Source organism: Pagrus pagrus (assembly GCF_965226575.1).
Source record: "Pagrus pagrus genome assembly, chromosome: 1".
Taxonomy (NCBI): Eukaryota; Metazoa; Chordata; class Actinopteri; order Spariformes; family Sparidae; genus Pagrus; species Pagrus pagrus.
Genome location: NC_140185.1, coordinates 9,724,595 through 9,749,345, shown reverse-complemented (window position 1 = coordinate 9,749,345; position 24,751 = coordinate 9,724,595). Strand labels below are relative to the sequence as shown.

At 39.7% G+C, this 24,751-nt stretch overlaps 1 protein-coding gene across 1 annotated transcript in view; it reads left to right on the top strand.

The window, feature by feature from the left end:
• The first annotated feature begins 5,367 nt into the window (after window positions 1–5,367).
• LOC311258962 (semaphorin-7A) overlaps window positions 5,368–24,751 on the top strand; it is a 20,567-nt gene continuing 1,183 nt past the window's right edge. The window contains exons 1-13 of the mRNA XM_084355696.1: window positions 5,368–5,494; window positions 12,175–12,305; window positions 12,437–12,484; window positions 12,583–12,681; window positions 13,141–13,249; window positions 13,660–13,767; window positions 13,872–14,014; window positions 14,162–14,340; window positions 14,850–14,946; window positions 15,318–15,513; window positions 18,212–18,327; window positions 18,517–18,662; window positions 21,717–21,772. Of these exons, the coding sequence (XP_084211822.1) occupies window positions 5,398–5,494; window positions 12,175–12,305; window positions 12,437–12,484; window positions 12,583–12,681; window positions 13,141–13,249; window positions 13,660–13,767; window positions 13,872–14,014; window positions 14,162–14,340; window positions 14,850–14,946; window positions 15,318–15,513; window positions 18,212–18,327; window positions 18,517–18,662; window positions 21,717–21,772 (1,525 nt within the window). The 5' untranslated portion in view covers window positions 5,368–5,397. The remainder of the gene's footprint in view (window positions 5,495–12,174; window positions 12,306–12,436; window positions 12,485–12,582; window positions 12,682–13,140; window positions 13,250–13,659; window positions 13,768–13,871; window positions 14,015–14,161; window positions 14,341–14,849; window positions 14,947–15,317; window positions 15,514–18,211; window positions 18,328–18,516; window positions 18,663–21,716; window positions 21,773–24,751) is intronic.

The window sequence follows — 24,751 nt, the reverse complement described above, 5'->3', positions numbered from 1 at the left end:
GACTACTTATTTGAGTTTGGGGGTGAAAATAGGGGTAATGTTTTGATATTTATTACCGTGGTAAGGTGGAGTCATTGGTTTGAAGCCCAAACAGAGAGTAAGATGTAGTCAACATCAAGCAGATTAGCAAGACGATGTGCTGACTTCCTGTTTTTCTGTGGGTGAAAGGTGCGACCTCACACCTACATATCTATGTGTTTGTGTGTGTGATACATGCCTGATAATATAATGTTTGTACAGACAGAGGTCAGAAAACATTCTCTGTTCATCAACTTCATTTCTGGTATTACAATCAGAAAACTATATTGCAGCCAGTCTGACTTTATTAGTTATCACCTTACTTGCATCATTACCCATAACAAGCATGCAACCCCCCCACCTCACACCTGCATAGTTCTACATTTACTACAACCTGCTTTTTAAACAAGACATTGTACTCAAGTGAGTACACATCTGCCTGTGTGCTGCACAACTATGACTTGTTAGCATTTTTAGCCATGCTAGCTAGCGGTGCAGCATTTGGGATGGCAATGTGGGTCTGTCAGCTTTTGTTCAAACTGAAATATCTCTACCTCCTTTTGCTCAGACATTCAGTGTCCCCAGAGGATAAATTGTTACAACTTTGGCAATCCCAGGACTTTTTATCTGGCACCATCATCTTAAGATCAACATTTTCAATTTTCCAATTTATACTTTAAGGTGTGTGTGTGCTTTTGCAACTGATATGCCATCCAATCAGAAACAAGTATTATCAATTACATTACAGTATTATCATTGATATAATGTGCTATATGTATAGACCCTCCAGATGTAGAATGCAGAAAACGTAGAAGTCACGAAAAAATCCAGGAAAACCCCCGCTTCCATCTCTACCTCTGATTTGTAATTCCTTCTTCAGACTTTTATGACTGTACACGTGAACATGTCCTCTCTCTTTGCCAGGCTTAGGACAAACTCAAATCTTTTCCAGAAAAGTTGGATCTTTTCAATGTGATGAGCTCACCTGAATGCCTTTAGCTCAGCTTTGGAAAACAAGGATCCGCTTCCAAAGCAGCATTTCCTTCACCTTCCAGCTAAATTAGCGTCACTTCTTTCAAAAGCTGTGTTACTCACTGAAAAACTGAAGGGGGTCCCTGGACTGATTTTGTTAAGGAGATGTTGAGCAGAGCGTGAGCAGAGCCACGTCCTCGCTCGCCCTGAGTGGTGATGCACAGGTTGGGGGCCGTGCATTGTTCAAATGAATGTGACAAATTAAAGGTTGGTGTACAAGTGAATGGTAAGAAAATGAGCTCTTTGTGTTGTTGATGTATGAGAACAAAATGGCCTTTTCTGCAAGAAAACCATTTAGGCATACAGCAGCAATTAAGTTGCTGTATGCCTAAACTCCATTCAGCAATGCTATTTACATACATTATATGACATACATTTTGCTTCTATTCTGTCTTTCAGTCTTTTGATTTCAACAAATGATGGGCTTTTGTACTCTGCTTTAGTGTTTAGGAGTATTCGGACCAAAAATGTAGCATTTATGATTGCATAGAAACATTTCCTGGACTCTGGATGTTAGACGGAAAGGGGTATGAAAAAAAAGATATATTTAGAGTGAAGAGAAGCCACGTTTTTTTTCCACTGGAAAAAACTACTTTATCATGCTTTATCTAACATAGGAGCATTCAAGAGGAAAGAGCGACAAATCACATGGACAAATGTTATGACTCAAAATGCATGACAATTTTGCTCTGTGTCTGCTAGTCAACTGTCGTTGTTTTCAGATTGTTACACTGCCCCCAAGTGGTGAAGAAACTCAACTATGCAGCTTTAATTAAGAAGAAACATTTTGCTTAACTGGAATGACTCAGTCACCCATCTAACATCCTGTCACACTCTTTGACCTTCAACAAAGAAACATACAGTATGTCCCTGATCTTTAAGAGAGATTTCATGCCTGTTGGCAAACAGAGTAACAATCCATGAACTTTGGGTTGTGTTATGCTATAAATATGACTGCCCTCGGGCCAAAGGGGCTCTTAACGGACGCCTTATGTCACTCCGCATCAAGGCATTTTAACACATGGGGTCACTTTCTTTATGCTTTTGTGTGGGCGGGTCAAATATCCTCTCATTTGAATACAGATGCATGAGCTTCCATTTAGATGTACCGGACTTAGTATTGTCCATCATTGTGGTGATCTTCAAATAAAACAGGAAATTGTTGTGACAGGCTACTCAGTGATGTAATTGTTACCAGAGCCTTGTAACAATGACTTTGTCTGTTTAGTGAATCATCCCTTTGTTTGTTTGGAACTAGCTGAGCTTGTTCGGACAGTGATCCAATTTGTAAGTGGACCTTTGGATGATGATGTTTTTTTTTAAATTTACTGATTCAAGGGTCACTTTTATGATTTCTGTACGTTGTCTCCTTCACCCCTTAGAGATGGTACGGTTTTCAAGGGGGCGAGGTAATCTTGCCTGTAACATATCTTAAAACTAAATGTAGCAATAAATATTCTTTTTCATCAATGAAGAAGTGAGTGAAACCTACTCAACACACTTAACTGGTTGCTCTGATGAATGTGGTAACCATGGGACTGGAAAATCATATTTCTAGTATTACACAGTTTCTTTAGATTACTTTTCTATTTTGTTCTGTGGTTGATAGTAGCAGAAGTATTGAATTCAATTTAGACTGTACACATTTACAAGAAATATACACATTTTTGTAGCAGCTGAAAAACACACACTCTGTGCTGCCCTTGGCATACACACAAACAGACACACACATGCATGGATAGACACACACACACTCTTGGATTTATTTAAATGTCAGTACCTTCCAAATTCTTAACGAAAAGAACCTGAATGAGGAGCCAGAGGAGGAGCAGCAGTATGACGCCCTCTATCATTCCCTTACAGCAGAAGGAGACAACAAGCTGCCACACAGGCTGGTCCGGGTCGTCCTTGTCAGCTGGACGAGGCATCATCTATTTTGGGTCAACATATGTGGGAAGTTTTAATATGATCTTCAAAAAACATGCTTATATAAACCCTAACCTTGTGGAGCTTCAGATTATTTTTTAATGCCAATGAGTTTAGAATTTTAGCTTCCTCAGCTGCTGGACCCAAAGTTAACATGAGCCAAAAGCTTAAAAAGTAAAGTGTGCTCTGAATGGATTCAGACATTGTATATTAGGAAACTCATCACTCTCCGGATCCCTTTCAAAGATGCATCACTGGATGGAGGAGCGAGTTTAGCCTTGGACTTTAAAGAGATGTGATTAGCACCGCCTGCAGGCCTTTTTTCTCCACAATTCAAAACATTTCTGCTCTCAAACATGATATTTTACTTAAGTGGTAAAATGTTGCAAATAACAGGACTAGTAATGACAAAGCATTGTCTCCTGTCTAGAGTACCTGACCTGCAGGGATACAGTCAGAGGAAAATGTAACATTGATAAGATAAAACATTTGACTCACATGTGTTGATCACCTCCACTCCTCATGACACACCATCCAGCTGTTGGTCTGTCTAAATCCTTACAGTGTGAGTAACGTCATTTACTCACATAATACACTCCTTATGTTCTTTTTCATCTTGCGTCATCCTTTATATCATGTCCTGAGTATGAGTCGAGTTATCTCAGCCACCTGCTCTGATTATTAACTGCAGTCAGCTTTTAGCATGTGTGCTGCAGCAGCATTTACAGTATAGCTGGCTAAAATCCAGTCATAACTGCAGTCTGCCTCCAGCTTTGGCCAAAGACACACACACACACACAATTTGTGTTCATCGATCAGCCCGAGGGGAAGCGGAAATCTTTAGGAAAATAAAATGAATGTTTAGCTGTACCTTTTTGGCTTTTAAGTCAAGACCAGAAAGATTTAGAGAAATGAAATCTAATATTTTGATGTCGGAGCAGTAATCATAGCAGATTTGTTTGCAGTTTGCAGGCCTTTGCTTTTTGTCCATGTGAACACATTGTGTGACCTTCATGGCCCCCAATTGTTTTCAGGTAGCAGCTGATGAGGATCTTAATAACAAATAAGCAAACCTTTAAGTCATCTGATTTAACAAAGTATATCTTAACAACATTCTCATATTAAAACTAGTCTACATTCGAGGCTCTATTGAGAACAGTAGATGGTGTGTTCAAGTGATGTGGGACATCCACTTACAAACTGATATGAATCAACTTCAGCCGTTTGTTTTAAAGATTTGTATTAGTCCTCATCCTGTGTGTTAAAGTGGCATCATAAATTTATTAAATTATTAATTACTGTTTTTTCATCACCATCTTCCAGAGCTGACACTGCCCTCTGGTGGATGCCTACAGTAGATTAATTTAAAGGTGCACTATGTAGTTTTGGGGAAAGAAATCTTAATCAGAAGAGAAAGAGCTTCACTGACTGATTTTTTATGCCTAAACAAACTAAATAAACAAACTCTCTTTGTTTTCATAACTGAATAAACAAACTGATCTTAAAGGACAATACAATTTCGTACTGTCTTACTTTGTTTATATTTGGCGGACCCTGCCACCTTTCCAGCTTCAAACAGTGTTCTGGGGACCTTATTTTCCTCTAAGAACAGCTTGTTTATTCACTAATAGAAATATATATATATTTCTGAGTTTGTATTATTACAAATCTACATACACATGCCCCTTTTAAGGGTAACTCCACCAATTTTCCACATTAAAGTGTGTTTACATGGTCTTGGGGAGTACTATTGTATATGTGAAAAAAAGAAGTGTATATCTTTGTGGGTAATGTAGGAGTGAAAGATGAATGCACTGAATAAAAAGATGATATCTCTGGTTCTGTTGTATCAGTTTTGATCATTTGTTTTGAAACTGTTCATCATGAGTCCAACCGTGCTATAGGAGAGCAATGCTAGAAGCTTTATACTACTTTTTTGTTTGTTTGTTTGTTTGTTTGTTTACCTGTCTCAGAAATATAGTGAACATATTGAAGCACAGTAGCTGGGATAAATAACCTTGATGATAAACAATTAAAGTAATTGGTCTAAGGTACTAAACAACAAGCCTCACTGTGATATTTGTCATTATCTGTATTCAGTGATATTCTGATTGTGAAATCATCACTTAATAACCCATAATTTCATTATGGTGTCTTTTGAACACCGGAAGCTATCTTTAGGCTAAATATTTGAGGGGAAACCTGAACTGATATGAAAGCCGACGCTCTAATGATCAGCCTCACCTGTTTAAAACAGACCATGAAAAGTAAAATGTTTCTAATAATGAAGAAAGTATTGATCCGTATTGGTTGCGCTGAGCGTCCAATAACCAAGAGGCGTGTCCGTCGGCTTGTGTAGTCGCTCCAGAGGAACTTACAGCGCAGAGCTGACACACAGCTCGACAACACATCCGACCAAAAATGACTCTCTTGGTAGTATATTTATTATTTTCATGTGTCAATGTTTTGATAGAGGCGAACTCAACGCATTTGCCACGGATGGTTTTCTCGGACACAGGTACGAAATATTTCGCTTTTTCTTCTACTTTTTGTCTTCAAGGTTTGACATCATCGTTACGATTGTTGTGCGCAATAGAAAAATGACCTAAGTTTTCAAATGTTTTACTATGTTTGAGTGATGTGAAGGCCTTTCTCTTCCGCTGCAATGCGACTAATCACCAAAAGTGGCTCTCCGTCAGCGGTTTGGCAGGTAGAAGTCTTTAACATACTGACAGAAGAAATACATGAACATCTGTGGACACACACACTAAAAAACACACACACAACTAAATTCATTAATATTAGGAGATGAGCTTTCTGTCATGTAATATAATCAGAATGTTAAAAGTTATTTCAAATATCACATTAATTGTAAACTTATAATTGTATATCATCAAAGTCACCATATCAACAATTTGTTGATGTCGACCACACCGTATTTAAAAAGCATGTACAAAAGAATAAGTGAGTTTCCAGGGAACACGAAATAGGAAGTAGTCTTATCTCTTTAAACAGGACAGCTGGCACGCCATGGCAACACAGTTGTGAATAATAAAGATAATATTCGCTGAAAGACATGGAGGCATCATCAGTGACGGTGGTGTCAGTAACACCAGTGTTCCTACCATGTCCTGGTTAATGGTTTTGCTTGTGAAGCACTGTGGCTTCCTTATTGACACATGTAGATTCTCTCACGCTCACACTGATGCTGTCTCAGCAGACTTTTATTTAGCTGATAAACAAACCTCAATTTGACACACTGCATTTTACCACAGGTTGTCAGCATCTATGAGCCTCAAAGAACTGCTTTCATTTACAGGCAGTGTTGTGTGTGGATCCTATGGTTGTGTACGTTTATGCTGATTGAAATGAGAGTCAGTAGTGTCCAGTTTGTGGACCACAAAGGGACAGCGCTTCACTCCACGTCCGCCAAAAGGTTTCATGCGACACCAATTTTGATTTCTCTTAACCCGCTTTCCATCACATTTAGAATCCAACTCAAGGTTCTTGTTCTTCTGACATACTAGGTGGCTGCATATATGAAAAAAAACACCTAACCCTGAAAAAATTCTAACAAAAGGTTTCTCAGCTGTTTTTTTGTAGTATTAGGTGTCCGTAATAACATACTAAAAGTTTACCAAAGTTTGACCACTAGAAAGGTGTCATTTTCAAGATGGGCAGGAAGCCTTTAAAATATCCTAACTCCTTCATTATTTGACCTAGCCAAGTAATCTTGGTGTCTAACCCCATGTTTTCTGGGTCTATGAATCCATTGGACTTGCACTGGCATGATTACATATTTATGGAATACATGATTTTGTGAGATTACTGTAAGGTTTTATCTTTGTTTGGGGTGAACCAGAGATGTAAACGATTTAGCCTATTATTGTGTGAATCACTATAATCAACCTCTATGGGAGGAAGAGTGTGACGACTAATGGTAAATCTAGTGAAGGTCGCAGTGCAAAAAAGTATATAAAAAAATGTTAAACAAAATTTAGAGGAAACAACTGAAGAAAATAGAAAAAGATATATAAATAAGAAAAGTATTAAAAATATAAGAAACAAAACACAAAAAAAATCAAAACGCATTATAAAAAATATAAAAATACATATAAAAAAATAAAACACAAAAGAATAAAAGGGGTTAGCAGTAATGAGCCTTCACGTGGCAGCCCAGTTTAGTAATCTGTGCCCTGAGTTTAGTAAACTGTGCACACAGTTTAGTAATCTGTTCCCTCAGTTTAGTACAGGGCTTTTTTTTCTCAACTGACACCAGGGGGGCTCCGTAGATATGCATACTTAACTGAGAGGGTTAATTGAAGGAAGAAAGTGCTAAAAATGAGCCCCATATTCTATTATGTGTTTCAGGTTTTTTCCTGACATTGGACAGAATTTTCTCTGGCGTGCAGTATGATGAAAGTTTGTTCAGCCAGTGCTTTTGTGAGGGTGGGTTTTCTGATTTCCAGTTCACTAGTATAATTTTTTTTCCCAGCCGTGCTGGCTAATGACACGAAATATTTCTTGTGTTTAGTTATCTTAAGCATGTTGATATCTCCCAAAAGCCAAATTTTCTGATCTCTTGGAATTTTGGTCTCTATAACGTCTGAAACAGTGGCTATAATGAACTTCCAAAAGTCTTCTAGATAGGGACAAGTCCAGAGCATACGGAGTAACTTTCCTTCATTCACCTTACACCTTTGGCACATGGCAGAGACATTCCTATCGATCTTATGAAGTCTGTGTGAGGTGAGATAAATTCTATGAAAGATATTAAATTGCATTTGTCTATGTTTAGTGGAAATTAGTACCGTTGGGGATCTTTCCAATATGTTTCGCAAGTCGGCATCTTCATAATTACAACCTAGGTCTGTCTCCCACTTGTTTTTAATCAATAGCCTATCAGAAATTGGCAAGTTTCTGTTCAAGATGTTGTATATAGAGGATATCAGTCCTCTTGTGGAGGAGAGTCGTGTATCAAGCAGATGCTTCTCAAAGGGGGATTCCACTGGCAAATTTGGGAGCCAGTGTCTAATTTGAAGGAACTTGCATAAGTTTCCTGCCTGGCACAAAAAGCTCAAGATTATGGGTTTTTTGTTATTGAAGAAAGGTTTTTCTTTGATCCCAACAAGGGGATATTTTTAATGGGGTAGCTTTCAATATATGTTGTTCTATAGAGAGCCATCTGATGTCACTACTCTCAGAGTGTAGTTTTATGCTCAGAGGCACCAAATTTGACACCAGAGATGGCAGCATTAACTTGGATTGGCATGAGCAAATGGTTCAATGGCAAGCGAGAATAATAACGGAGGGACACAACAGCCCTGTCGGACCCCTCTAGAAAGTGAGAAGCGACCGACAGGACTCCATTAATTAATATTTGTGCTTTAGGTGCCTTGAAAAGTGTTTTAAGATAGTGAATGAATTTTACACCAAAATTCATTTGAAATAGAAAGGTAGGTTCGATCCTGTCAAACGCCTTCTCAACGTCCATTGATATTATCAGCCTAGGCTCTTTTGTCATCTGTGCAGAATCAATTATATGAAATAAACGGCGGACATTATCTGACCCTTGCCTATTCTTGATGAACCCAGTTTGATCTGGGTGTATTATTTTTGGCATAATGTCTTCTTATCTAGTAGCAAGCAATTTAGAGATAACCTCGTAATCAGCGTTTATAAGACTTAAGGGCCTGTAGGAGCTACATTTTTGTCTGTCCTTGTCAGGTTTTGGTAATAGTGTGGTAGCTAATTTGAGAGAGCTGGATGCGTCAGTCAGAGACCTGCCATCATCAGTAATTATTGAATGAATTATTTTATCTGATTCCCCCTTCTTGATTTGCCATGCTAGTAATTTACCAGTTTTATTGCCGTACCCATAATAGTGATACTTGGTCCAAGCTAAAGCTGCTTCGGCCTTGGTAATACATAAATTATTATACTGTATTCGTTTCACAGTCAAAGAATTTAAAATGTCCATTCTTTTGGTTTCAGAATGTTTTTGTTCAAGTGTTCAAATTTCTTCATCTAATTTTGTCAACTCTTTTCTCCTTTCCCTTGATTTATATGAACTGTAGGACAAAATACATCCCCTCATGAATGTCTTAAGGCATCCCATATAATTGCATTGGAGGCAGAGTTCACGTTGGAATAAGATTTATGAACATTAGAGAAAAAGGAGAAATCTTTCTTATTAGGATTGAGAGTGCGCCAGACCAACCCGCCCCAACTCTTTTATGCCACGGTTCAAAATCACGGCTGCCTTTGATGGCGTGGGTGATTTAGGCAAGGAATATACCTCTGCATGGTCAGGCGCCTGCCTACATCAGAGATCTATGTCATCATTAGGTCTTTAAGGTCCTCTGATCAGTGGTGTCTTGGTTGGTCCTTCACCATGGCTGTTTAAACCTCTTTTTTGGTACAATATTTCTCTTTTACTCTTATTTTAAAAAAAGTGCTTGACTTTGTGCCGAGAATACAAAGTCAAGGACGTTTTTAAAATAGAACCTAGACTACAAACTTTAGCAGGCACTCGGACGGTTTGCAGCCAAGTGTCAAGTCTGAGGGCTTTGTCAGCTCTATTTGTTGGCTATAATTTCATTGTTGATGGTTGCCAGTAATTTAAAATTTCCTATTTATATATCCTGCATCATAGTGTTTAAAGTTGTGGAAGGCAGAGTGACAAGGCAGCCGTCACACAGAGGGGAGAGGCGTGATATTTAAATATGGTGATAAAGTCGCACATTTCCTGACAACCGGTAGTTCATATGAAAAATGAAATGAAATCGGTGTTTAACAAGTGAAAAAGAGACCTGAGAGGGAATTCAGACCCCGGCTCCTTTCTCACTTCCGAACAGCTCGCCAATTATGGCATGAGGTTCCCAAATCTGACATCTGAACGGTGTGGGCGGTTGTTTGACTCAAAGGCAGTTCAGAAGAAGCACGCTGACCTCTGAGGAGTCCAACAGTCACACTAGCAGCTCTGTAAGGGTGTACTGTGGCACAGCAGGGCTTTGGGCGAAATTCATACAATGACAATGCTGATGTTCAGCAGGTACAACGTTTTCCATTTTCACCGTCTTAGTGTGTTAGCATGCCAACATTTGCACATTAGCAATAAACAAAGTATAGCTGAGGATGGTGGACATGTCATTAGTTTTGCAGGTAAAGTACTGGGCATGTTGAAACATTGACCAGATGATGGTGTTCGGTGAAAAGTTAAATTATCACCAAAGTTATTCATCCTGAGAGGAATGTATGTCCCAGTTTCATGCTAATCTGTCAGATAGTTCAGACATTTCACTCAAAACAGACTGCTGGCATTCTAGCTGAATGTGTTTCAACTAGAATTCAGAGGATTATCAAAGTTAATATTCATCTTCTGGGGACCATGAATGTGTGTGTTCTCAAGACAGTTCTTTCACAAATAAAACCCAAAAATTCCAACCTCAAACTGGCATTGGAGGAAAAGATAGGGGACCTCCTCAGGGGGACCATGAATATCTGGAGAAAATGTAATGGCAATCCATCAATAGTTATGTGAGATGTTTCAGTCTGGATCAAAGTGGTGCACTAATGGACTGACATTGCCATCCACGGAGCCATTCAATTCAGTTCAATTCAAAATACTTTATTTGTCCCCGGGGGGCAATTTAAAGTGCGTGGAGTAGACACAAACAGGTCAGCACGTTAAAAAGTCAGAACTAGGAAAAGATAAACACGAATCAAATAAAGGTAGAATAAAATAGACTAAATAAACTAGGGGTGGATGGGAGTTTAGGAGCTGAGGGGAGCCTGTAGAGGTGGCCGAGATGTCGGAGAAGGTGTTATTGGTCAGGAAGTCTGTAATCCACAGGATCAGCTGGTCTTCCAGGTGGAAGCGGGTGGGGAGTTATGTGGCCGTAGGGTATTGAATGCAGAGGAGAAGTCTGCAAACAGTAGTCTGGCTGTGGTGTTGGGGTGTTCCAGGTGTTTGTGTACCGTATCCATGATGAATGTTTTGGCATCATCAACCCCTCTGCCTGCACGGTACGCAAACTGCAGAGGGTCCAGCATTGGGTCAGTTACCGTGATGATGTGCTTCCTTATGACCCTCTCCATAGCCTTCATCACGAGAGAAGTGAGAGCCACAGGCCTGAGGTCGTTCAGAGCTTTGACTGAGCTCTTCTTTGGGATTGGGACCACTGTGGAGTGCTTCCATAGCTGGGGAACTGTGCCGCTGTCTATGGATCGATGAAACAGGAGTTGAAACACGCCCCTAGTGTCCTCCTGAGGGCTCTCACAACCTCCTCCATGATGAAGGAGAGTTCAGCTGCTGCGAGCTTGAGGGTGGAGATGATTGCTTCTAGCTGGGTGGTCTTGTCTGTCTCGAATCTTGAAAAAAAAGGAGTTGAGGTCGTTGGGGAGGGATGCTTGGCTGCTGCCGGCGACCTGGATTGTCCTGTGGGTGGAGGAAGCAGTGTTCATGGCGGCCATGTTCTTGATCCTCTGCCAAGCTGAGCGGAGGCTCCCATATGGGTGGTGCAGGTGACGTGGATTTAAATCCTTTCAGAGACTTGTCAGCTGAGCAGTGGTTGAAGTCTCCCAGGATGAACTTTGGAGAATCAGGGGAAATGAGTTACAGTTTGTTACAGTTTTCTTTATGTGGTCTATGGCAGTGGAAGCGTTTGCTCTGGGGTGAATGTAAACCAGGATGAAAAGCAGCTGTGGGAACTCTGGGAAGGTAGAAGAGGCGGAGGGAGATGGCCAGAAGCTCAATGTCAGTGTTGCACAGCTCCTCTCTGACGATGACCGTTGCATAGAGACACACACCACTGCCATGTTGTTTGCCGGTGAGCTCTGTGTCTCGGTCAAGACTTGTGGGGGTGTGAAGCCATCAATTGGCAACATGTCATCACTGTCAGTCTTTTTTCAAGGTCCACGTTCTGTTAATGCAAGAATGGAGGCAGTCCTGTATTCATGCATGTGGTTCATGTTGGCTTGCAGCTCGTCTGTTTATTGATGCAACAAGCTCACGTTAGCAGGATGTTAAGTCTGGACCTAATTCCGCCCTTTTTTTTCCCCTCCTGGTTACCGTGCCATGCCACTAGCTTGGCTAAAAAAAGATTAAATCATTCCTGTGAAATTGTGCAAAATGACAATTTAATGATGTCCATTGTGTTCAGCCCTTGTTTATCATTCAACCTTTTTTAATTGTAGAGACGGTGAGAAGGTTGCCATTTCCTGTCAACGATGTACCCGTCCAGATGGTTCTGGGAGGAGAGCCAGACACTGTCACAGCTGTGGGACAAACACACCTGTTTTCAGTGGACTTTCAAAATCTTCGGAAGGTAATGAACATTTCTGACTGTTAGATCACAGCACTCAGGCTTTAAGTCAGTATATGGAGTCTGAAATAAAAAAACAGATGGCCTCAAGTTCTAGTGATGTGGAGAAAATGAATCTTTCCCTCTCTTCACAGAATCCTGTGGAAAAAACGGTGCTGTGGCAAAAATGCAGCGATCAAAGCGTGAGCAATGAAACATGACTTCATAGCAAACAGCAAAAGCATTTGGTGTGTTTGTCAGGTGATTTAAATATCACAAAAAATGTTCTCTTTTTATTTAGGATTGCAACTATAAGATCAGCGTGGTCCATCAGACGAACAAGACGGACAAGGTGTTTGTTTGTGGAACAGATGGCAGAGGCACTGAGTGCTGCTACATGGTAGGACAACATAAAGATTTTTTTGTTTTTTTTCAGATGTACCTGTGAGGTGGTGTATGTTAAAGGAGCAAAATATAAGATTTTTAGTTTACTTAAATTATTAAGAGAATTTGAAGAAGTTACAGTTTTAACTTAATGTTCAGACACCTTTCCCCGACCAGCGTGGCAGTCCAAAGCTCCTATGCTAGCAATGTAAACCACACCAACCCTCTCCAAGTGCTTATGTTCGCAGTCTGGACTGCTAGCTGCATGGCTAACTGAGCTAACTAGCTAACGGAGGTTCCAGTTAGCAGCAGCTGCCCCCTTTTTGTTTGTAATACAATTTTGAAAGGTGGCCAATTCTTAAATATTGCACCTTTTTAAAAACAAAAATGCATTAGCTTGACTTGAATGTGATTTATTGAATTATATTTGTGCTACCAGTGATGTTTTTTTAAGGCCTAATGTGTTTTCTTGTAGAATGTATCAGAGCAGTCACCTACGTGCAGTCACTCTGAACAATTGGCCGTCATACGATACAGCATACAGGATTTCGCCATAAAGGAAGGTGAACCGTCTGCCCTTGTTGGTGAGTTTTGTGTACATGCAGGATTTGTCTTTAATCTGCTGCTTCACCAGTATTTCATAATGGCTTTAGACCTTTTTTAATCCTCATGGGCTCATTTGTCATCCAGGGATGTGTTTTCTGAACATATACTCCCTTTTCAGCTCTTCTAACCTGCTTTACTGCCAATGATTTCTTCTTCGCTGCCATTGCTTATAATGAGACTGCACTGGTGCTTCCGGCTTCTACTACCTGGTCTCTCCAGGCTCCAGTTTCTCACACAGGTTTTGCATCATCAGTGAGTAGTTTCTCATACTATCACTGACAAGAGACACTTGTGAATGAAGTTAACTGATGCTGACTGCAAACCAAATGCACAGTGATGCTCCTATGATACTTTTTACAAACTGTAATCATTTGTACTGTCTTTGCAGACACAGAAGGCGACGCACACCTCTACATTACTAACTCTGGATCTCAAGAGAATGTCGGCATCCACAAGTTTGGGGAAGACCGAGTTAGACCAGCAAACCAAGAGGAAGGTAGACTGGTTTTCTGAGAAGTTTCTTTTGTTTGATGGTCCCTTAAACATTCCCACGTCATACAGCTATAGAGACGAATAATAACTCTGTTCTTGTGTCTTTAGAGCAGCACTATGTCAGCTTGGTGCTCGGCAGACAGAAAGACAATCCCCTGCAGGACAAGGTTTACGGCTTTTATAATGCGAAAAACCGAGACACAGGCTTGGATAGTGAAATGTGGGTTCCCTTTGTGACCCGGGTTTGCATGGTAAGGTCTGCAAAATTAAGAAATATAGATCAAATATCTTTCTCAAGTAGTACCAAACAAGGAGTGTAACCATATCCATTACATGTACTCATCATACATATGCATTATGAAGAAGCAATTGATCCTGTTGCCGTGTGTTGCTTGTAGGCAGATAAAGGTGGTCCCAAGAAAACGCTGCAGTTTACCTGGACGTCCCAGCTGAATGCCAGGCTCTTCTGTGGAGACCATAACAGCAGAAAGCACTTCTCTGAGCTGGTAAATGTGGCTACTGTGCATGCAGAGCGCTGGCAGGATACCAGGATTTATGCACTCTTCAAAAATGAATGGTAGGACACCATTGTCATTCATGCATTTAAGGAAGGATGGAAAGGATTCTGTAAGGTTTTAGTCAAGAAAATACGCTGCTATTTTATTCAAGTATGCATCAAGTTAGGATAAATGAGATTATCTCAAAGATTCAGTACCACTCAATTAGTCGTAACTTACCCAACATCATTTGGTCTGTCTGCCAATTAAATTAAGCCAAAGCACATAACCACAAACCATCGAGTGGTGCGAATAAAGACTTTACAACTTAAGTCACACAGTTTACACAGAAGTAAAGCGTGAACAACTTCACTTGAATGTAGGTCATTTCCCCTGTACCTTTTTAAACTTGATCAGGCAGAACACACTGTTTTTGCTTCCTCTTGAAGTTGAGTTCCGCTTTATAATTTGCCTCATCTGCTCAGTTGTTTTCTTCCGCTGTTTTTGACTGGCACGGCTGAAATCTTTGCTGACCTCACAACAGTCTCTTGTCTGTGTCGACCAGCTGATCCTCTGGGTGTCTTTGCAGGTCAATGACTGCTGTGTGTGTCTACTCGATGGAAGATATCGACCTCATCTTCCAGACCTCCCCATTTAAAGGCGATGAAAAGAACAGGTCTAGAGCGGTATGTGTCACTTACTGTGATCCCAGGTGAAAAATGTAATAACCTGTGGCGTCATGACATGATTCCTTGTTGAAAAGCAGAAGACCAAGTTGATTGTGTTTGTTTATGGAAAAAAATTGACTCAAATTTGAATAATGTTTTCAAATTTTGCCGTTTGCATATTTTCTTGTAGCATCAATACGGGTTCATTGAAAAAACAAATAACTGCATTATTATTGGTCTATTTTAGCATTTTAAAGCTACTATTTCATTAACACTTCCCACTTTCACACCTGTAGTGGCGCAAAGAAGCCACCCAATACATACTTAAAACACTTTTAGAGGGCCACTTTGTGTGAAACCAAAACCAAAACATATGCCTTTCTCTTCAGTGTGTTCAAGACAGCACGAAGATTCCTTTAGAAATCCTGAAGCTGATCAAGCCGACCACAGAGATGCAGGAGTGGGTCCGGCCTGTGAAGCACTCTGGTCCACTTCTGTTAAGTCACCACCACTACACCCACATCCACGTCGACAGTTCCCCGAACAAGGGGAGCAACGACCACCCGGTCCTGTTTCTGTCTCTAAGTGAGTAGTACAGTAATATGAATCAGGGTAACTGATACTAGGAATAGTGTACTGCACATGAGGGTGATTGCATGCACAGGTTGCTTTATTGTTTGCTGAGACAGAACCCAGCACTGCTGCATGAATGCTAGTATGTGGTATGTGGTAGGAACAAAGGCCTGCAGATATAACAGTGAAAGCAGAGCTGATCGCTCAGGGGGGAAATGTGGGTTCTGCAATGTGACTCATTTGGGGGTCTTAAATGGTGCCATTCAGTCTGACTTTTTACACCAAACTAGATTCAAACCGCTTCCTGTAAAAGTTGCAACTCCTTTTTGTTAATTAGATTCAGCGTAGGCTTTTAAAAGCAATGTTCGTAGCAGGAAAAAGATAAATAATCTTTTTCTTCTTCTCCTTTTTTAAAAGTTTTCTTATGACTCCAGATAGTTTCAGGATTCCATTTTTGGGTTTGGTTTGAGTTTTAATATTTCCCAATGACAGAAACCAAAAACAAACCATGAGGGACTCTGTCTCGTGTCTCATTCCCCTCGTGACATACAGTACTGTATGTGTCAATGCACTCTTGACCCCGGTCAGCGCTCCTATTATTACTTACTATTACATGACTAAGAAACTATTCCTGACAGCAGATCATAAGAATTAAAGTTGAACTGCAATTTGAAATACGAACCATAATGGTGCCACAACTATTTATCATATAGTTTTTTAAAATAAAAAAAAGAAGAATAGAACCATTTGTTATTTATCATCATTAACAGAGTCAGGCCGGGTTTGACTGACATTGACTTTAGTTGGCCTAGCTTGATGGTGTTAGCACTGCTCATACCCAGTGATGGGCAAATTACTTTGAAAAAGTAACTAATTACAATTACAAATTACTTCTTAAAAAAGTAATTGAGTTAGTAACTCAATTACTCTATTATAAAAGTAACTAATTACTAGGAAAAGTAATTTTTGCGTTACTAAAACAAAGTAATATGTCAAAGAATTCGGCTTTTTAGAAGCATGTTTCACACGCCAGTTTCATAGAGTAGAACAGCATAGAGAGATAATTAACCTTAAACAAATATCCTTTGCCATGGGGGGGGGATATGAACTTCAATAATTCAATTTATTGCTCATCAACATAATATTTATTGAAACTGACACATCAGCAACTGGCATAACAATCCCTTTCAGACCTGATATCAAATGTAGCTACAGTAGAAATGTCTACTAAATCCTGACTGTTTTCTAAACACATACAGTATGGTTCTAAGTCAGTGGTGCTCAATCTTTTCACCTGGCTGTCAAGGACCCCAAAAGGTATTTAGTCTCTGACCCACATTTCTTCTCTGTCTATCACTTTGGTTTTACCGGTCGAAAGTTGTGTGTGTGCGCCGCACAGAAGCTACGTCGGTTTGTGTGTAAAATAAACTCCTACAAGGATTCGTCAATGATGTCACGCAGCTATACATCGTCAAGTCAGTTACTTCCTTGTTCTATATCCGCAAAACATGACCTGTCTTATCCTTGGTATTTATCGAAACCGTGTTGTACTAGTGTGCTCTCTACTCTGCAGCCCGCTTATGAAGTGAGGAGGAGGAAAGGAAGAAAAGAAAAAACAATAGCCTAGAACTCATGCTGGCTGCAGGCTTTTTTTTTTTTTACCATGATCGCGCTGGGGCCCCGATTTTAGTAACGGCAACACAAGTCATGTTAGTAACGGAAACGGCGTTAGTAACGCTGGATAAAGTAATTAATTAGATTACAAATTACAGAGGAATGTAACGGCGTTACGTAATCGCGTTTATTCTAACGGCGTTAGTCTCAACACTGCTCATACCACAATACAGAGTGTGACCACCACTACGCTGAAGTCACCTCACAGCCCAGCGCTGTTTCTGGTGCTCATATTTAACTTCCTGTCAGCTTTTCAGAAATAAAATACCGCACTGTTCAAGTTACAGTAGTGACTTCAGTGATACCAAGAATTCACACCAACTAGAGAACATCAATATAGAAAAAATGAAATTAGAATTTGTTTTATTTTTGGTAATTACAGTTTTTGAGCAAGACCACAAAACAGTCACCACGGAAATACAGTATATACAATATGAGCAAAAATGTGCTTTAATGTCAGTTCAGCTTCAACATTTGAACGTCTAAAAGTATGTACTGAAAACTCCAACAGTTGTTACCTTTAAAAGTGTAAAAGGGGGTGTGAAAGTTTAAAAACTTAATCTGGCTTTCAGCTGCTTAAGTGGTGCTGCTCTTCAGTTACATTGTGTGATCTGAATAGGCCGAACCCATTCATCACGACCATCCTTAAAAAAAGGAATAAATAAAGGCCCACGCTCTAATTATCAGAGGACAGAAAAGGCTGTTGAGCCAACTGAACAGTTAACCATGTCAAGGGGAAAGACGCATAACTTGCATTTTATATAAATGTGATAAATAAATTCACCCTTTGAGCACTATAGACTGGTGCATGATGACACACCAACTACCAAAGTCTAAAGACATCTTAGCCAAATAAGGTGGAGGAATCATTTTGTCAGATGGAGCGTTTATCGGCGGCAATCATGACTTATAATAGACTTAGCTGGAGGAGTCATATGAGGTGACTCAAACCAAGTTATGATAGTGGGATGGTGTGTGGTTTAGTCAGACGGGTTTGACTGTTTAATCATCCTCCTCTTCTTTCCTTTTCCAACAGATAATGGGGGGATTCATAAGGTCATAAGGAATGCAAGTCAGGCCTTTGTCATCGCTGAATATCGACCATTCAACCACACAGCACAAGTCCTCAGCATCCTCCTACATCCTTCTGCTGTGAGTAACCCTACCACCTACACAACTGTTCTCCCTCTCCCACAAGGAACAATGGAAGAGTTTTGTTCATATGGCAGTAAGGGTCATCCTGTGTTCAAGGGAGAGGCTAGTACTTCTTCAGAATTTTCTGAAATGGTTAGTAATGGTGCCGTACAATCAGAAAACCCTTTGTACTTTGTGTCATTGCAGAAGAAGCTGTATGTGAACTCTCAAAGTGAACTCGTCCAGCTGAATGTGGCAAACTGTTCCAAGTATGGACACAGCTGTGAGGACTGTGTCTTAGCCAGAGATCCCTACTGTGGCTGGAATCGCCCCCAGTGCAGCCCAGAGACACAGTAAGACCACCGGGTTACACGTACCCAGAAAACTTTAATCCGAACATCCAAACAACAACACATTTTTATTTCACATCCAGAGATTACATGGAGCAGCCTCATCTTAAAGTGCTGTGTGGAGTTTTCTTATAAACCAACAACAGCTGTGTTTACATTCACTGTATCTCAACATTATATGTATGCTTGAGGTCTAACAAACATTTGTTAACAAACAACGCCTTTTTTTTTCTTCCCTTTTTTAAATTGTCCATTGTTTGAATCGATTTTTGCTAGCTTGCGGACTCCTTCCCAAGCCCCCAGGACGAGTGCCAGGTTTTGAAACCAATTTGGCATAGTAGCCAAAGCAATAGAAGCTGTAAAACGCAGGATACATTTTATTGAGTGTCCCATGGCCCACAGAATGACTAGTTTCACGATCAGAATTTGATCGATTCGGTCCACTAACATTTGGAAAGACTAGAGCCACATGTTTCGATGATTTTAACCTCATTCAAGTTAGCAGAGGGCTAAACCAGAAGTCTCTAGCATGTATGCTGTAATGCAGAGTTTGTGTTAGAGTTTCTTCTTGTCTGTCATGGTGATAGACAGGGTTTTAAAACATTTGTCAAATTCTATTTTTACCTGTCAATTCAATGATTTTAATGATAGTGAGACATAGCTTATTTAATAGCATCTAATTTTCAAAAATACTTGATCACAGTAACATTTGATACATACTTTTCATGTGGACGCCACACGAAGCAGATTAATGGTTTTCTTCTTTTTTTAAAATTAAACTCAATCGACCTGCTGTAACGTAGCCTAACCTAAAGCCTTCCTGATACAAGCAAATGGGCAACCACTCATAAAAACATTGCTCCATCGTGCTACAAGTGGTCACTATCCCCTCAGGCTACCTTTAATTCAGACATTCATTCATTCACCACAGGCTCACCCGTGTGAGTCCCAGTAACCGTCAACATCAGTCACATGAATGTCATCAGCACCGTCAGTTGATGTGTGGCGTAATTTGGCACAGCTTCCGACAGCCAAACCTACTTATCTACTTCCAGTATTGAGCAACTCTGAAGACGATGGTGTAAATCATCACAATATTTCAACATTCACCAATACAGACAGTTGGCTTCTACAGTTCAGGCCTGCATGGAAACGTTTATTTAGTACACAGTACCAATGTGCTATCAGCGGTCTGTATTTAACACCACAAAGGCCTACATTTCAAAACTGTCAGCTGTTTTAACTGTTAGTGATGGTGTCTATCAGCAGGGTGACAACCAACAGTCTTTATAAAACAAACCATCATGAGATGGCATTTTAAATGTTGCTGCATTTTGCATATATATTGCTAACACTCTACAGTTAGCATCAAACAAACAAAAAGCAAGGGATTTACCAGCACATGCATAACAGGAAAGTATAAACACTGCAGCGAGGTACAGAGAGCTTGCAGCGTGTTGTTGGTTTTATTGCAGCACAGCACTTGTTGCTTGCTGTCATGAGATTTGGGCAGCTCAACAACAGTCGCATGACTTTCATAAGGCTCACTGTGAGGTTGTTATTGTTGTTGTGATATACAGCAACACAAAGCCGCCAATGTTTCAGAAAAGTCTGGGGAAAGTTTCTCATGATACTACACACTGTGTCAAATATGTAATGGAATTGTTCCTACAGTGCAACAACCCTTATCTATCAAATACAAGTAAAAAGAAAACAATAACAACCTTGTACTTTCTGGAGGAAATACAAATAAAGTCCCATCCTGTACATGATAAAAGGAAGGAATTTTTTTAAAATTCTGATGAGAACGTTTCCCATCACAAGTTTCTTTTTATAATGATAATGTAAGAGTGTTCTCATGTGGTGGCTCTGTGGGTCCAAGTAAAGTGAATGGTGCCTTTTATTAAACACTAGAGATTATGTATACTGGTGATATTATACAGCCTCACTTTACATATACAGTTGCAGGCTGGCATAGAGACTCAACCTTGTATCAGTCTGACCACAAGTTGATTAAAATGGACTTCACTTCTAAACCTGACTGACTTTTTTCTAAACAGGATGAAAGTTACAAATGGAAAGGAAAGATGTGAGCTAAAATAGATATCTCACTATGCAATGGTGGTGGTGGTAGTGGTGTGAAGGTTTGTAAAGTATTAATTCCTATACCACCTACACAGAGACACAGCCCACCACATGGGCTTATTTTCTCCAACGAAAGTGTCACCCTTTTGCAGCCCCCTAGGAGTGTGTCTGCATACATGCTTTCTCAGTTGTGGTTGTGACAACATAGGCACTTTGTCAAAAGTTCGCAATCTGCCCACTGTCTCTACAAGTGGGAAATGATACTACACCCAACATTCGTTAATGTGACAGCTGCAGTGGTGCAATGATGGCCTGCAACAATAAAGCCAGTGCCTTTGAGTAAGGCATAAGTAAAGATAGGTGGTTGATTTTTGATTTTATATACTGGTGTGGTGGAATGTAGTGAAAACCTCCAACCTTTGTAAGTATGGAACTTTAACTTACAGTTTAATACTTACAGTAGTACTGTTTTCAGATGACTGCAATTATTATAATTATTATATAATATCAGTTTCATTTGAATTCTTTGCCTTTTGTTCTATAAAATAATTATGTCAAACTCACAAAGTAACAAGATAATAATTGTTACTACATTACAAATTTACATCCACATTTCACCCCTTCTCATCTGGTCAGCCTATCTCCAAAACTTTTAATCAGTGAAACTCTGGAGGAGAGAATATTAGCAGGTGTTAGAGTCTGAAAGAAAACCTGTAATTCATAAGTTTCTCTTACAGGAGCTGCTGTTCTGCTCTGCATGCTCACACACAGGTCTAATCAGATGTTGATGCAAATAAAGTCTTAATACAATTCTGTGGCTTCAAATAAATTATTAGTAGCTTGAGTCAAGTCAAGTCCACTACATTACCATCAATTTAAATGTCAGGTGTACTTGCACAAGCCTGCAGGTATTATAGTTGAGTCTGGTGTGTTTGTGCATAAGGCTAACTCTGGTACCCTTTCACTTCACAGTGGCACACTGCAAGATGTGGCTGGAGGGAACCATTCCATCTGCCTGTCTGGAAGAGGTATGAAGATATTTATGAGTTTACTGCCCAGTTTGTTTAGTTAAGGCCAAGAAAGTAAAAGGTGGATTTACATAGAACAGCTAAGAAGTGTATCTGACTTTATATGGTGTGCTGAAAAACAAGATGTTGCTCTGTTCTGCTTTTTAATGAGCAAACGAGGTGACAGGACTTTTGGTTTGTGTCAGTGTTTATAATGAGATTAGATAAACAAATGTTGTTTGTGGTTTGATACTTCCTACTTTCATGTGAATGCGCTATCAAAACAAGATTATCTTTACCGCAGTTAAACTACAGCTCAACCATTTATTTTAGTGTCTGCCTGAGACAAAATGGTCACACACATGATTCGTATAATTCTGAAGGTTTTCTCATTTCCTTCAGAAAATAACAAAATATTTTTAGGGGTTTTTAAACAAATTTAATGTTCAGTATTTCACAATTGATTGTTTAGACACAATCAAATTACTAACAATAATAATAATGGTACTCCATAACAGTCACACTCTTCCCCGACTACAACGCTCCTGACAGCCTCTGTCAATTTGAAAGACTAAAGGAAAAAGCACAGTTATTCCGGCGAGGTGCTGGCTCGAAAGCCAACATAAGATGAATGCAGGAAAAAAGCCCGGTCATAACTCTGATGCAATGCTGTAAGAAAGTAAGCAGGGTGATTGATTATCATCAGCAAAATCACATAAATTTGGCACAAGCAACAGTTTCTGCCCAGTATACTTAATTACTTAATTCTTACGCAATCATTGATAGAAAAACAACTTAAAAGTCTGTCTCCTGTAATTTACCTCCAGTATGAATAAATGCTCACTTGCCTAGTTTACTTGACAGACTTATTAAACTACAGATCTTTGCATACTTCATTTAATGCTGCTGTTACTGAACAAGACACTAAAAATCTGCTTTGCCAGCTAAGTGAATGGTGTTGGGTGAACTAAATGCTTAATGACAGGAAAACACCGCCTTGTGTTGCCATGCAAAATGGTTGCGCTTAAAAGACGTCGGATTAATTGCATGTGTGAACTTTCAACTGGTGCAATCGACTGCTAGGAAATCTACTGCTTCTAAAAACGTCTTCATGGGTGGTGCTGCCAGTGCTGTGCGTGTTCACACTTCATATGAGATCGTTCAAAGTTCACTTGACACAGAATAAAACTAACTAGTTGACATTTATAGTTCCTTTTCTTGAAAATGGAACAAATTTCGCAGTCCTCAAAATAAACTTGTTTTACCCATCCATCTGCAGTCCTCATTAGTGTTGGGGTAATGTAATGCGTTCGACAAGTAAAGCGTTACAGCAATGTATCAGTTGTAGCAGGGAAATAATTGATATTAAGGCATTAGTAAAAGGATATTGTCAAACTTATTACATTTGCTATGTCAAGAAACGCATTACCATCCCAACATTGTTCTCGACTGTCATATATGATAAAAAAAATTATACAAAAAATATTTCATATACAACATACCAAATATCTCTTGAAAGCTGCATGTTACAGACTTAGTTTTTTGTTTGCTCATACCGTCCGGTGCGAATCGTGTCCCTTCCAGCAGCTTTGTAATAAAGCCCTTGCATTGGAATAGCATCGATCGGAACAGATCAGGATATGCCACTGGGTCTGAGCATAAAGTCAAACACAAATGCAAACATCAGAAAGAGCCTTACATATTTTATTGCCTAATAGCTCCAGGGTACACTAACAGGAGGTTACTCCACCAGGAGTGTTTGTGGTGTATTTGTTTTCTCGTGATGTCATAAGGTTGACTTATTTGAATTAGGGACAAGGTCACTTGCAAATCAAACATCCTCACCCACCACACCCATTTTTATACCCGGATGGATGAACAGTGAACACAACTATACTAATTCAAGTTCACCTACCCAGAGTGTTTCTGATGAAGCTGTAAGTGACTCTGCCTCATCAGTCAGATCACACAGAGTAATGTCTCTCTGCAGCTTGTCTCTGAATGTCCAGGAATCAGGTTGACGTACATGGTCTTACTGTTTCTGTCTGTAGAAGCTGCCTCTGATGTAACAGCCCCTACATCACATCTTTTTAATCAGTCATTTTAAATATTGACTGTCATTGTGTTTCCGTTACTTGAGTGAGGAGATTAGGCTCATTTGAACTCTTAACATCCTATCTAACCACATGCTTCACCCGAAATGGGAAATTAGGACGTCAGCATTCGGGCTGTTCACAGTGAATGTTCTAATCTATGGTACAATTTTGTACAACAGTTTTATTTTTCTTAACGACAGCTTTGACCTGTCTTTCAGAAATACTAAAAAGTCTACTTAGTCTCTGACTTTTTGACCTTTTTGAAACTTTATCTTACCCAGTTCTGGTCATTGTTTCTAGTTTACATAAATAACATCAGTGGGTGGGGAGAATAGAGATTTAAAAGCTGATGATTCAGTTCTCTATTCTCCTAGTCCCCTTTTAGATTCTCGTCAGACAGACTTCCTCATTATCAGAAATAGCCGACTAGCCGCTAGTGCCTCACACAAACAACGTATTCTCTAAACGTTGGTGCTCTCCTGACCCCTCCAGCATCAGTCCAGATAGACATTAAAAATAAAGATGGCTTAGAGTCGTTTCACATAAAATTAGTTTTGGAATGTTTACTTTTTTAAATGGTTGCGGTTTGGTTTGGTTTAGGCACCAATAGCACTTGATTAGATGTATGAAAAGATAATGCTTTGGGTTAATGGGTTCATTAGTTACAGCACTTACATTATGTAAGTAAGTAATGTACCTAAGCTAAGAACAAGTCAAATTTAGATTTTGGTTACATATGAGCCACAAACTCTGCTCTCATTGGTAAAAGTCTTGTGTTTGACACACCCAGGGCCCCTGACCAAGCTGCTGTATTTGAATGGGCTGCACATGTATTAACTTCAAAATTTGGAGTTTTCATGTGCAAAAGATAAAATAAGAATAACTCCATCTCTGCTTGATCTCA